General features: G+C 43.4%; 1 protein-coding gene across 3 annotated transcripts in view; it reads left to right on the plus strand.

Annotated features, from left to right (window-relative positions):
- Positions 1–15,465, plus strand: part of Polq (DNA polymerase theta) — an 85,105-nt gene that overhangs the window by 67,001 nt on the left and 2,639 nt on the right. For 2 of the 3 annotated variants that reach the window (XM_048422437.3, XM_087899943.1), the window contains 6 exons: positions 1,616–1,742; positions 2,274–2,395; positions 4,996–5,180; positions 7,301–7,412; positions 9,380–9,504; positions 13,260–13,413. In XM_048422437.3, coding sequence (XP_048278394.3) covers positions 1,616–1,742; positions 2,274–2,395; positions 4,996–5,180; positions 7,301–7,412; positions 9,380–9,504; positions 13,260–13,413 — 825 coding nt within the window. Of the gene's footprint in view, positions 1–1,615; positions 1,743–2,273; positions 2,396–4,995; positions 5,181–7,300; positions 7,413–9,379; positions 9,505–13,259; positions 13,452–15,465 lie in introns of all 3 variants that reach the window. The other variant, XR_007229580.3, reaches the window with a different exon arrangement.

The raw sequence follows: 15,465 nt of genomic DNA on the forward strand, positions 1-15,465 counted from the left end.
ATTTATTTGGTACTGTTATCAGTGCTATTTACTTATTGACTTTAGAAACACAATATTTAATGACTCTTTATAATTGCTATAATATTCAGTAATACAGAAACAGAAGTTCAACTGATCATGACAAAGCTGTTTGATGATTACAATTTCTTTTCATCAACATATACTCATGCTTTGTAATTTATGTTTAACCGTCTTTTTGGTTGGACAGTGTTAACTCCCTGACTCCACTAATAGACCAGGGAGGAGTGCTATGTGCTAAGTACTGTGTGGAAGAGGGCAGAGTGCTGTGTGTAGGAGGATGGAGTGCTGTATGTTCCTTGGTAACATGGAATGAGCCATTTAGTGAAAATTATATTAAAACTACTATGGATTAAATACTTACTTGGTGCTGTGAGCTAAATAATAAAAATCTCAAATAAGGAGTTTATGTAGAGACCCACATTGGAGCACTGGATTGAGCTCCCAAAGACCAGTCGAAGAGTGGGAGGAATGAAAATATGAGCAAAGAGATCAAGACCATGAAAGGTTCACCCACTGAAACAGTTTACCTGAGCTAATGGGACCTTACCAACTCTGGCTGGACAGGGAAGGAACCAGCATAGGACCAAACTAGTCCCTCTGAATGTGGGTGACAGTTGCATGGCTGGGGCAGACTGTGGGGCCATGGCAGTGGCACCAGGATTTATCCCTATTGCACTTACTGGCTTTTTTGGAACCTGTTCTCTTTGGATGGATACCTTTCTCAGCCTAGATATAGTAGGGAGGGCCTTGGACCTTCCCCAAAGCAAGGTGCCTTACCCTCTCTGAGGAGTGAATGGGGGTGGGGTGGAGGGGTAAGGTGAAGGGGACAGGAGGAAGGGAGGGAGTAGGAGCTAGGAATGGTGTGTAAAATGAAAAAAGTAAAATAAAAGAAATATGCTTTATAGAAACTATTTTAAAGATAGTTTCTACCCACTAGAACACTGATGACGTATCTGATTCTAGTTTGCAGTCAGTTGATGACTCTCTGTGCTGAGGTGAGGCCTGACATAGCTCCCTCACTGCCTCACTGCAGCAGAGCTCCTTCGTGGTCCCAGCTTCTGCTCCCGGGGTTCTGGCTTGTGCCCCTCCCCAGCTACCAGGCAGCTTTGCTCCTTAGTGTGTCTGCCTCCTGTTGTCATGCTGTCGTGGTCCTCCTTTTGTGGGCTCAGTTTCCCAGGTTGCTTCCTGTCACGGCATTGATTTTTAGAAGTAGCTTAATGAAGAACATGATATTGTAGCTGAGTACTTTCAGAGTGACCTTGTGTTCGTTTATCACTGCTGATCACAGGAATAAGTAGAAAAATTAAATAAATATAAACCAAGTTTAGCATTATCAAGCATGCTTTTGAAAATCTTTCTATTACATTAGTAGCGTGTGTGTGCACGTGCATGCATTAATCATGTATGTGTTTGCTGTCACATCTGTGGGAGTCAGTTGTCTCCTACTGTGTGGGTTCTGGAGTTTGCCCCGGGTTGTCAGGTGCTCCTACCCACTGGACCATCCTGCCAGCCCCCAGCTGGATTTAAGAAAGATCATGAGTCGATTGGTTGATTGTCAGGTTTATTTTTCTAATTTTTTTCTTCTTGATTTTAGGACGGATAACCTTTACAGAACCTAATATCCAGAATGTGCCAAGAGATTTTGAGATTAAGATGCCAACACTAGTAAGGGAAAGCCCACCTTCTCAAGCTCCAGGCAAAAGCCTGCTTCCAATGGCCAGGTAGACGTTATTTCTATATTGATATTATCCGTTTGTGAGCACAATGACTCAGAAAGACCCTAGCGTATAAAACAATGCAGTGCATTCAAATGGACCTACCATCTGGTCTAGATGGTATCCATTTGAAATCTATGGTGAAGCTGGTCAATGGTAAAAGGTAGTAGACCTGCTTCCAGGTACTGGCACTGTGTGCTTTAAGTCAAATATGGAAGTAGAGGCTAGTTGTGCCAGCACCGCCCCGTCCCCATGTGTACTTGACAAGAGGGAGCAGTAGATAGTTTGCTTACCTTAGGTCTGGTTAGAGACTTGTGGAGTTAAAAGGGCTTGGGGATGGATTGTTTCAGAAGCAGTTGAGGAAGACGATTACAGAAGTGCCTGCATGTTCTACTGAGCATTTGCTCAGAGAGGTCCAATATCTTCCTTTAAAATGGGCTTCAGGGTAGGCCATGTTAGGTTTCTTAGATGGAAATTAGACCTTCTATGTATCTGAGATTCGTCATGTTCCAGCTGATGATTTTATTTGTACTGCAGACGACTAAGTAAGAAGTTTTATGGCCCGCACCCTGGGAATGGGGCACTGACGGAAGAGATGGTCTCAGATAGAGGGGTGCCATTTTCAGTGAGCATGCGCCATGCCTTTGTACCGTTCCCAGGTAAGGTGGCTGTATGGTTGTTTCAATGGCACTGGGAAGCCTGAATTATGAGTAGGATTCAGAAATGTGCATTATGGCCTCTATTTTTCCTATGCTGGATGCTGCCTCACCCCAGTACCGATGTGGTACTCAGTAGCTGCTGAGTACTGTTTGGAAAGCTCGGCAAAATGTAGTTCTCTGTGGGGTTCCGTGGTTAGAGAATTCACTGCCGCGCTCCTCCATTGACTTGGAAGAGCAGAATTCTGGGTCCCTGTTTATGACTTGTTTGCCCTGTGTTTCTTGCTTTCTATTAATGTCTGCTTGCTTCCTGTTGCTGAGTGACTGCCAGGACAGCTGCAGCCCTAAATCACACATCTGTTTGTCTTCAGAACACCTGGAGATTGTAACCGAGCCCCGTAATCGCCTCATGATTGCTGCTGGACCCATCTTCTCTTTATCTTTTGTCAGTGTGTGGTCCTAGTAAGTGAGGTGTTTTAAGTTCTGTCAGAACTTCCCTTCCATGATGAACTAGTCTGGTGAGCTAACTCTCCTGACAGTAGAAACCATCAGCATGAGACACTCAGTCTAACCCAGGGAAGCAATGAGCGTTCCTTAGGCCCAAATGTTTCTTCCCTAGGTGTAGAGGAAAGAGCACGCTGGATTGAAAAGCCGTGCTGCACAACAGGAATTGGTGTGGAGATGCTCAGAATCTGATGTTTCCTAGTAGCCACTGTGAATTTCCCAAGTTCCAGTATTTGAAAGTTCTCTCCAGATCCCACAGAGCACAGAGGCCTTTGTTAAAAGTCAATGTGTGGTGCGGCAGGAGTGTGGTGAGCACAGAGGCCCAGGAGGCCCCATCAGAGGCTCTCCTGGTCTCTGCTCACACGGAGACACCTGTCTCTGGAGGAATCCAAGCACAAGTCTCCAGGTGCTTGGTATTTGTTTAGAGTTCATAAAATTTACACCTGAAAAGTAGACCCACGTGCTGAAATTGTTTCAGACATACTCTTTTTAAAATGAATTGAGTACTAAAAACGCCTTTAAAAAAATTCCTTGCATCTCTTTTTTTTAGAAGTGAGATATATTTGTAACCCACTTTAGCTGTGAGGGTCCTGTGGATGTCCTGGTGCCCATTCTATGCACGCCGCCTTCCTAAGCGCTTACCAGTTCTGGCTGCCAGGTAGACCCAACTCTGGCATCAGCTTCTTCAGATGGGAGGGAGCAGCCCATCCTGCAGGGCTTCTGGACGGACGTGCCGGCATTCAGAAACTTGCCATCCGCTGACCTCATTCCCTCCCTTCTCAGTGACCTCTTCATTACCTGCTCCTCGCTTCTAACGCAGTCACTTCACAAAATAGCTGCTATGAATTTGCTAGGATTCCTTTTGCAAATATCCATACCTTTTGCTAAGTAATCCTTTGACTTTTATCTAAATTATTGTTCTGTATATACTTCTGTGTTTGGGCTTTTCAGCTAACATTTTCATATTAAAGACTTGTGCTTGTCAGTAAAGAAATGGGAGTAGATGGATGTGGTAGTGCACACCTTTCGTCCCAACAGAGAGGCAGACAGATCTGTGAGTTCTAGGACAACCACAGTTACACAGTGAGCCCTTGTCTCAAGATAAAGAAATGGAAGTAGAAAGCAGCTTAACCTGTGTGTGCTCAGTTTGCACCATAATCTATGCGTTTGTTTGCTGAGTCACAGACGACAAGCAGCTTCATTTTGACAGTGTCTAACTGCTGCCTTGTGGGCAGAAAGCTGCCCTTTGCTTCCCTTGAATAGCATCCTAATGTCGCTTACACACTTGCTTGAGTGTGTTGTGCAAGCTTCTGGATGCTGCCATTTTAAGTGAGGAAAATTTATTTCTTGCTGTAGGTTTCATTTCCATTCCTCTTATTATGTGTGAAATTCTGCATTCTTACTATACTTGAGGTTCTTCTGTCTTGATTATTTTAGTGAGCTTATAAAGTCTGTTATTAATTTATAACTACATTTTTTATAATGTGGCCACTTGTCCTTGGTGCTAGCGGTCAAAATATCTTCCATACTTTGATCATACTTTTGTTTTGCCTTGCACATCTAATCACGCTGTTTGTAATCCACAGACACTTGGCTTACTCCTTTAGGAACTTGATTTTTTTTTATTAATAACTTTGTTATTGTTGAATCAAAGCACACTCAACATACACTTACTAAACATCAATTTGTCTGTTACTTATTTATTCAGCAGTCATTTCTTCAGGGTATATTCTATGATGTGATTTCTGTAAAACCTAATATGTATATGATTTTTCTGTATAACAGAGGGAAACTTAAGTCTCTAATCCCTAAGGAGTGGGAGAAGCATGAGAGGACTGTTTTACCCCGAGCTAGATGGTTTGGGAATACCGAGGAAGGCACCCATTGTCAAGAGACAGATATCGGGGTGACTTGATATATACTGCATACACATGAAAACTTGAAAACATGATCATGCACAGAAACAAACTCTTTCTTACTTGAGTAAGGCTTTAACTTTGGAACACGTGACCATAAACTAATAAAACTGCATTTCTGTCATGTTGCTAAATTGTGGTCTAGGGAGCTGTGCTAGCTTTTAAAGTAGTTGTGCTTTTCAGGTGGTTTAATTTTGGCTGCTGATTACTCTCAGCTTGAACTGAGGATCCTGGCTCACCTATCACGTGACTGTCGCCTCATTCAAGTCTTAAACACTGGAGCTGATGTTTTCAAGAGCATTGCTGCAGAGTGGAAGATGATGGAGCCTGACTCTGTTGGGGAGGAGCTGAGGCAACAAGCAAAGCAGGTGACCCTAGTGGGCGCTTCCTCCAGTGGAAAGAATTAAGTGCTCACGGCGTTTTGAGTTAGCCATTAGTTTCAGTTGAGGAATGATTTCTGTCTGGATCTTTCAAGGCACCTTCATAGGAATCTAGTTTGTCTTGTGGTTTTGTCTTGTGGTTGTAGGTTTTGCTTCCTAGACAGAGTAGAATAAACCAGATAACTAGGTCTTTGGGGGCACTCAGTGTCAAGAAAGCCCTGTGTATTTAAGTCTATAGAGTGGCTAGTCATGGTGCCTGGTACTTAGTAGGTGTTTACCTGCAAGTGGCAGTTGTGGTGGAGGAAGTCATTATACACGAGGAAGAATATGTATGTGTGTGTATATATAATTAATCTCTCATCAGTAAATGTCTTGACAGAAAGTTCCATATTCTTATTTTTATGTTTTCTTATAGCATCTAACCAAAGTGCATATTATATCAAAGGTAGTTTAATGCTTTTGAAAGTAGAATTGGATTGTCAGAGCCTGAAGCTGTTCAGCTGCTGTTCTTGCATTTTGCGGGGTCACTGCCAGTCACAGAGGAGTCAAAGACCATGTTCACATTTCCTGGCTAGATTAGTATTAGCACCTCCTAACCACACACCCTGTGGGACATCAGACCTGTTGTCGGTTCACTGTCTTCCTGAACTCAGCTGGCATGCTGGTGTGTGATGCTTCCTCTCACCGGTGCAGGGTACACCAACACCTGCTCCCACTGTCTGAAAAGCTAGCTCTGCTCTTCCTCTCCATTTAGCAAGGAGCAAAGCCTACTAAACAGGTGAAGTGTTTCTGTAATTAAGCCCCACAGCCAGCTCTTGAGATAGGCCTTATTTATATCCCTGTTTGATGGATGGAGCAGGGAACAGACACAACATTAGAGATTTGTTTACACTCAGTTTAAGTGGTAGAGTCAGGAAAAGCACAGACCACCAGGATCCTCTCCAGCAGCACTTGCCTCATTCAGCAGTGAACCTGCTAGAACAATGCGTGTTCTGCCTCGACATGCACTGGGTGATCCAGTCTTCACATCTTGCTGAGACCAGACTGCGCTAAGTGGTACAAACTGATGCAGACAACCAGAGCATGCCAGGAATCTCTCAAAACAGTGTTAGAGGCCAAAAGGAAGAATAAATGGAGGTTTAAAGTGAGCAAGCCCTTGGCCAGGTGTGATGGCACATACTTTCACGCCCCAGGACAGGCAGACATGATGGTCAGTCTGGTCTGCATAGCAAGTCAGGCCAGCCAGAACTACATAGTGAGATCCTATCTCAAAATGAAACCAAAAAAAAAAAAAAAAAAAGCCTCACAAAATATTTAAGTAAGGAGGATAGGTTCCTTAAGTGTCACATTAAAAGCTTTTAGAATTCTGATCAACATTTAATGCAATTTTTCTTTTAAAATTTTATTTACCATTCATATGGAGCTTGCTTTGTGTCAATTTCTTAAACACCCACAAGTCATGTTCCAAACACTACCATCTTTAGTTTTGGATGAGAACATTTGGCTACAAAGAGGTCAGGTGTCTATGACAAGATCATGCATGACTTCAGGCAGGACTTACTGTTAACTAGGTAGCTCATTCCCATCTACCACTTCCAAGATTGACTCAGAAGGTTTATATTTAACCCCAATGAATTTTGCATTTTTGTGGAATGTGCGACTGTAGGCAACTGTGAGTTGTAGATATTTCTTTCCGGTGAAGTTTCTCCTATTATCAAAATGTTTGTGCTTATCCATGGGCAAGGAGAGGAGTATTTGCAGAGCTTGCTTCGAAGACTTCTGGACGCTGCCTTAGCAGACGCTGCTGAGATCACTAAGGAACGGTGGTGGACACAGAACAAACAGAAAGCAGTCTTCCTATTTGGACTGCTTCCTTCCCCCACTCAAATTTACCCGTATCTTCACACTCACACATACGCACAAAGTAAGGCTCAGAGGCAGAACAAATGTTTGCTGAGTACCCACTTCTGTGGGTCCAAAACTGATCTAATCATGTCTGTGCTCACACTGAAGTAAAGACGTTACCAGGTATCAGACCTAGTGAGCATGTGTGCTTACACTTTGTATAGCTGTGAGCTTAGCTGACTGAGTGTGATGCCTCCTTTCAGATTTGTTATGGAATCATATATGGGATGGGAGCTAAATCCTTAGGAGAACAGATGGGCATTCAAGAAAATGATGCTGCTTACTACATTGAATCTTTCAAGTCCAGATATACAGGTAAGAAGTCTAAACTAAGGATCTTATATCTACTCACCACATTAATTAACTTAATATCACAGAAATTTACTAAAATCTCTGTTAATCAGAAGTTTTGGTCAGGAATTATTGAGGGCATATGGCATGCATTATTATCATTATTGCATTATTCATTAAGATCAGCCTGTTTAAAGAAAGGCAGAGTTAGATGTACTATCAGGCATACTTGCTGTTGTGCTGTGTACTGTGCCTCCCCCCAAAATATGGACATTGACTTAATTTGGGTTTAGTTAGCTTTAGGTTGATCAGTAAAACACTTATGAACTCTGAGTAACTGTTATAGAGCAGTTTGGGTACCTTAAATTCTCTCTCTCTTTCTCTTATTTTTTTGAGACAGGGTTTTTCTATAGTTTTGGAGCTTGTCCTGGAACTAACTCTTGTAGACCAGGCTGGCCTCAAACTAATGAGATTTGTCTGCCTCTGCCTCCCAAGTGCTGGGATTAAATGCATGTGCTACCACTGCCTGGCTATTTATTTCTAGACAAATGGATGTAGCCATGTTCTGTACTTCACTAAGATACAGAAGATCTGGAGGTGAGGGAGAGGGACTGGGAGGAGAGGAGGGAGGGGAACTGCAGTTGGGATGTAATATATGAGAGGAGAGTTGGAGGGGGATGAAGAATGAGGGGGAGAAAGAGAAAGAAAAAGAGAGAGAGAGAGAGAGAGAGAGAGAGAGAGAGAGAGAGAGAGAGAGAGAGAAAGGAGAAAAGAGAAAAGAAAAGGGGGTCACTCGGTGCCCCCTGACAAAGCTTGTGCTGAAGAGAGCTCTGTATTGCTTTGTTTTTCTCTCTGTAAGACTGAAGTCATGCTGCTCTGAAAGCCACTGACCGTGTGTCAGAAGCCCTGTTGGAGAAAGACAGAAGCAGAAACGAAGGCTCTGGGGTGATGAAGGGTCTTTCATGGACAACTCTAACCTTGGCCGTTCTCTGAACCTAAGCCTAACTTTTTAGACTCAGTGAACCTGGGAATCCTGGTCCTAGAGACTTGCTGTTATAAAGTCATGGTTGCTCTACTTTGTAGATAACTCATCATGTTTGAAATAGCGCTGAATGAGAGACCGACTCATGTTCTCACAGAGCTCAAGTTCCTTCCAACATGCTCAGCAGAGAGCAGCCATTAGGAAGGGGGATGGTTTATTTCTCACCTTCTCAAATCTTCCAGTGCAGTGTCCAGTCTAGTTTGTATTTCGATCCCTGTCCTGGATGTAGAGGCTAAGGGGAGAGGAAAGGCATCTGGAAGTAGAATTGATCCTCTGATGGGCCAACCAGGGAGAGTGAAGTAGCCCTCAGTGGGTCTGGTCACCGGCATGGCTCACAGCAGGCAGCTCACTAGCACCTACTGTTGGATTAAGATACTTACTGTAGGCACCTTTTTAAATGTTTTAATTTACTGCCCCTTGTGTCTGGATTTTTATTTTTCCCCCTCAAATTTTAGTGAAAGTTGCTTTGATACTTGCAAAGATAGAAGGCTTTGTTCTAAGTAAGTAAAAGGCTGACATTGCTGGATTAGACTCACAGCCAGCATGTCTTCAGAGGGGATCCACTGAGGTGTTTCAGATGACGCCTGCTTTCTGCAGTCTGTATGTATGTATATAGCTTTGGGGCTATGCATTTCTAGATGACCGTGAACCCCAAAACTTGGAGTTGAAATTTAAGAAGCAGGAGTAAGATATAAAGAAGGAGAGAGGGGAAAAGACTAGGAGCCCCACTTTCAGGATTGCATGGACAGGACACCTGCAAGTAAGGCCCTTCACAGGTTAGAAGGTAGATGGACACAGATGGTTGAGCAGTGACACTCTGACAGAGAGCGCAGGCTGTGATGAGTAGTCAGAACAATAACCAGGAGGCATGGTGGGTTTGTTGTGTTGAAACAGCGAATGACACAGAGGGTGGACTGTGGTTGTAACTGTTTCTGTATTTTCTTTGCAGGGATTAATCATTTCATGAGGGACACAGTGAAGAACTGTAGGAGAGATGGATTTGTTCAGACCATTTTGGGAAGACGTAGATATTTGCCAGGAATCAAAGACAACAATCCTTATCATAAAGCCCATGTATGTTGAAATTTCTCTGAGTTTTGACGTGTACTTTTCAGCAAAGTTGGCCATCAGTTTTCAAAAGGGCTTCTGGAGTGACATCTCAGTTTAGTGTAAACATCTGCCCACTCAGACTTCAGCATGCTAACTGTTAGCCGTGGTGACAAGTGGTAAATAAACACCTTTCCCCAGGGCTGGGGTTAAACATTCGGGCATCGGTCACACCAGGCAAAAGCTCGCGAATGCTGAATTATATTCCCATCTTCATTCCTGTTGGTCCTCCTTCCCTCCCCCAGCTTTGAGAGAGAGAGAGAGAGAGAGAGAGAGAGAGAGAGAGAGAGAGAGAGAGAGAGAATGCCTGGCCTGGCCTTGAACTCACATTGTACCACAGGAAAGCCTGTAGGTTTTGACTGCAGAGCTGCACCATCAATCTGGGCACAGACTCCACTGCCTTTCATTCCCTGCCTTCTTTCTCACGTCACACAGTTTGCTAACATTATCCAGGTCAGCCAGCCATTAGCCCTTTTAGATCTACTTATCCCTTTTACTTTTTTATTAGAGGCTATTAGACTATCCAGCGTAGTGAACAGGACTGCTTTAACTTAATATAAATTTTTGAAGACATTTGCTTACATTATTATTAAAATTGCTTTTAAATTGTGGGGAGTCATAAAAGTATTAGTTATCTGCATATTAAGCTTCTATTATAGTCCAAATTCTCCAATTTTAATGCATTTCATTCTGTCATTTCTCCATAATTTTCCATGGCAGTGTCTGCTGTACAACTTCTCTGGCATCTAGTGCTGTCAGGACACTGATGTGTGTTAGGGCCTTAAGTGACACTGACTTTTGTCACAGCTTCACTGTCCTGCCTCTGTACACAGCAGATTTCAGGCTGTTTAATGTCTAAGTCAACTGGACTCTGTAATTGTTCCTCTTGGGAAACCCAGGTCTTACATCATGGAAGACAGAAAGCAAGCAGTGTATAAGAGCATTCTTTATGGATGCACAGTTATTTGGTTGCAGGGAGGAGATACATCTTGGAACAGATTCTCGAAGGCTATTATAAGTTCAGAGTCCTAGGAATGAGCTCCTTTTAGAAGCTGGAAGAGCTTTAATGGCAGGGTCTAACCCTGTGAGATCTTTGCTGTGGCTGTTATGCCAGGTCTGAATGGTGAGAACCCCATCATCATAATGTAGGTGTAGCACACAGTCGAAGCTCAACTGGCCTCTGCAGAGGGATGAATGGAACCATAGGTCCAAGCTAGTGTGGCAAGGAGAAGAGATGGCGAGGCCACCAGCACTGAGACCCAAACACTTATTATCTTATTGCCTCACTGTTTCCTGTTCTCTTCTTCTTCTTCTTCTTCTTCTTCTTCTTCTCCCCACAAGACATGGGTCTCCTAGGAACAAGGAGCACATCTTTTCCCTTTTGTGTCTCCATTCTTGTCAAAGATAGCGGATTCCAGAGGCTGGGAAGTTGAAGAGCATGGAACAGGCATCTACTCAGCCTGCTGAGAGCTTTCTTCCAACATCAAGACATAGTGGAGGGTCTTCTATGACAGCAATCATGATAGCTGGTCTTTCATTTTTCTTTATTTTCTATAAAACAGATAGCATTTATACCACCTCACTCCTTGTCCTCATTAATTTTTACTGAGTGTCACACATTGCATAGGAAAGATCAAGAATGTAATCTGAGCTTACCTGATGCCACTTTTATTCAGAAAGAATATATGTTGCTTTTTGCAGAAGACTAGAATGACCAACAGTATGGAATTAATTACTTGGATAGTATTCCAGGTACAGAAATGTTTTGAAGCAAGGCTGTTAAGGCCAGACTATTTTTCTCACTCATGTATGTGTGTGTGTGTGTGTGTGTGTGTGTGTACACATTCCCCTCACACACAGAGAAAGACACACACACACACACACACACACACACACAGAGAGAGAGAGAGAGAGAGAGAGAGAGAGAGAGAGAGAGAGAGAGAGAGAGATGGCTTTCTACTGCACCCCATGGTTTACCAGGCCTCTTCTACTAGTTTGTTGTTCTTGGTCCCAGATATGATTCCCCAAGCCCCTAAAGCCTATTAGATCTTGTCAGCTTTCCACACCTTCTGGCTGCTGCTTGTGGAATCTTTTGATTACTCGAAGAGAAAGAGTGTCTTTCAATGCCTGGACTATTTCCCTTGGTTTCTCCCTTTTAAAAAATTGCCCAGATTAGGTTGGTCTGGGGGCATGGCTATAGAGAGGGTCTTGATTGTTAATTGACGTAGAAAGACCAAGACCACTGAGAGTGTCACCATTCCCTAGGTAGAGGGGTCCTGAACTATATAAGACAGGAGGAAGCAGGGTGAAAGCAAGCAAACAAAGCCCATACATGTATTCTCCCTCTGATCTTGACTGTGCTTTGCCTTCCTACCTTGTCTCACCCTCAGTGATAAACAGAAGCCTGAAATTATCAGCCACATAAACTCATTCTTCCTTTAAGTTGCCTTTAGTCAAGAAAATAAACTCCTATGTGTAATGACTGAGAAAGGCAGCAATGACGGTTATGCAGCCTACTCACAGAAATGACTGGTTTCACAGAGGCAGAGTGGTGACACTCTGAAACCCAATCACTCTTTAGAGTTCACAATAGCTTTATTGTAAATGGAGACTGCTTGTTCATTTCCTGGCCTCCCAGACCCATATAATCACACAGAAACTCTATTAATTACAATACTGTTTGGCCTATTAGCTCAGGCTTCTTACTAACTAACTCTTACATCTTAAATTAACCCATTTTTATTAATCTGTGTGTGACCACAAGGCTGTGGCCCACTGGTAAGGTTCCAGCATCCTCTCCTTTGGCAGCTACATGGTGTCTCTTTGACTCTGACTACTGTCTCTATATATCTCTGTTCGAATTTCCCACTTGGCTTTATTCTGCCCTGTCATATGCAGAAACAGATTCTTTATTAATCAATGGTAATAAAACATGTTCATAATACACAGAGGGAATCCCATGTCTCTTCAGCAGATGTTGAATATACCTTAGAGCTTGAGTATAGCATCTTCAGAGGAACACTCCAACTCCATTGACATTGACTGCCTTCCTTAAAGAGACTCTTGCCATTTCACAAGCTGTTTGGGGGCACCAGAACTAGTATTTGTGAGCAAGTTGCCCCTGGATATTAAACCAGGATCCCTCCCCTCTTGTTCTTCATTTGACTGGTAGCAATTATTTCAGGGAAGGTATAATTTAATACTTGGGAATACAGAACCTACTTTTTCTCTGGCGACTAATTTAGCTTCTACCACCTGTACAAATCTCTGATTCCTGTTAGAGGGCATTCAGGCCTTCTGGCTAGAATTTGTGTGGGATGAGGGAGCCATTGGTCTGGGAAATGTCCAATGTGTGTTACAAAGAATATTCTATGTCTAATTAGAATCAAGAGTATTTTTAGGAATAAATCTTTAGAGTGAAGTTTGTAAAGATCCCTCAGGGCTCTGGCTCTTCTAGAACAAATGACAGCATCCTAGGTGTGGTACAGCTAACCGAGCACTGAGGGTTCTTAGATCAGAACACCCAGCCTGATGCTCAGTCTCATGTGGATTCTCAGAAGGGCGGGCTAAGGACTGTCACTTTTAGGATGAGACTTCCCTATTGGTGTCCTGGGTCACATCTCAGTCTAGACTTCTGGCTGTAGACATGACCACTGATTTGTGGGTACTGAGGCCCAATGTGAGGCCATGTTGACACATCATTAAGCACCTGTTTTTTATAGGCTGAACGTCAGGCCATCAACACTACAGTCCAAGGATCAGCTGCTGATATTGTCAAAACAGCCACAGTTAACATCCAGAAGCAATTAGAGACCTTCTATTCATCCTTCAGATCCCACGGTCATCGGGAAAGCATGCTCCAGAATGGCCGGACAGGTCTGTCTGCCAACAAGGCACTGGCCAGATCAAACATGGTGAAAATGGTGACACTGAAAGGGGGTGTGGGGAGGGCGTTTTTATATTTTACTTCTAGGAATCCTCAAATAGTTTGGTGCCAGATGCCTTTATACTCTTGGAAATTATTAATGATGCCAAGGAGTTGTTATATAGAGAAATTATATATGCTATAGTTACCACATTGGAAATTAGATTACTTTCAAGCTTGCTTTAACATTTTTAAGACAATAATATAATTAAAAATAAACCTTTCAAAAAAGGGGCGCTGAAGAGATGGTTCAGAGGTTAAGAGTGCATACTGCTCTATAGAGAACTTCAGTTCAATTCGCAGCACCCACATCAGGAGGCTCACAATGGCGTGTAATTCCAGCTCCAGGGGAATCAACACCTCTGACCTCCTCAGACACCTGCATTCACATACACATACCCAAAAGTCAGTCTTTAAAATAGTAAGCATACCATGTTTTAACATAAGTAACAAGCTTTTATGAAAGTACGTCTTTTTGGATCAGAAGAAAATCAGTCATGGGATACTCTATTTTCATTTCTATTATGCCTGACTTGTAAAAAGATGGATTCCTGCTTCTGTACCACTTTGAGGTGTCTTTTTTTTTCTTTTTTTGATTGCGTTTGGTTTTTCAAGACAGGGTTTCTCTGTGTAACAATATTGGCTGTCCCTGAACTCACTTTGTAGACCAGGCTGACCTTGAACTCACAGAGATCCACCTGTCTCTGCCTCCTGAGTGTTGGGATTAAAGACATGTGTCACTACCACCTGGCTTTTTGTATCACGTGTCCTGTGTCCCTGGACAGCCCTCTGTGAAATCTACAATGGTAAACTTCAAGTCTTAGCATGCTCATGTATTTTCCATGACATGGGGATTTGCCCCCTATCCCAGGACAGCTGGTTGCCTTGCTGTTGATTTATGAGAGGTGACCAAAAAGGCAGAGCCAGCAAAAACAGCTAGAGTGCTGGAGGAAGTCAGCCTGACCGCACATGCAGGAGTCAGGGCTCCTTTGTGGCTCCAGAACACAGTTAGGACCTTGATGACGTTCCTATTTGTGACCTCAGCTCTCTGAGGTGACCTTACCACACAATCTTCTGCTAATGCTTTTGTTGTCAGGTTCTGTCCCTGGTTTCCTGGAGAAGTCATTTGTTGTAGTAATCATGCGGAGCCTTGCTCTCCCCGCGTGTGTTACATGTCCATGTTTCACTCCCACCACCTCGTGTCAGTGCTAGTGAGACGGCAGTCCATCACTACTGCCTTGTTTTTTTTAACTTTCTTGGAGAAAGCTGAGGTTTGGGGCATACAGGGCAAGGGTAAGCTGCTGGCCCTGGGCAGAAAAACTTAATAGCAACAGTTCAGGATGGAATTTGCTGCTTCCAGAAGAGCTTTGTATAGTTTACAGAAACTATGTAGAGATTTAGAAGTAGATGCTTGTGACATGGGTTGAATGTAAAATCCTCTAGCAACACTGCATCCCCTGAATAAACAGCTGTGTGACTCCCAGGGGAGCGGTGCCAGCAGGACTCACAACTGCGCCTGTGTGGCTGGGGTTGTCCATGAAGACGGTGTCGTGCTGAGTGCTAGAAGCTATAAATCATGAGATTAAGTGACAGTGATTCCCAACAAGGCAGAGGACACAGAGGACAAGAAACTCACTTGCTGCATTCTGGGTCAGAAGCCTGAAGCCAGGGGAAATGGTGAGAGCAGAGTTACGATCAGAACGGAGAAAAAAACGAGAGCATCTGGACCAGTGCTTCTCAGTTTCCCAAGGCTGTGACACCAACCATAAAATGATTGTCATTGTTACTTTGTAACTGTAATTTTGTTACCATATGAATTGTAGTGTGAATATCTGATACTAAAGATTTCTGATGTGTGGCCCCTGTGACAGGATCATTTGACCCCAGAGGGGTTATGACCCACAGGTTGAGAACCACAGATCTAGATAGTCCCTGTGGCTAGTGGGAGCCATGGGGCAGGTAATGTCAGCCAGGCTGGCACACAGACACAGCTTTGGTGCCCT

The sequence above is a fragment of the Myodes glareolus genome, chromosome 2 (assembly GCF_982192425.1).
Source record: "Myodes glareolus chromosome 2, mMyoGla1.1, whole genome shotgun sequence".
Taxonomy (NCBI): Eukaryota; Metazoa; Chordata; class Mammalia; order Rodentia; family Cricetidae; genus Myodes; species Myodes glareolus.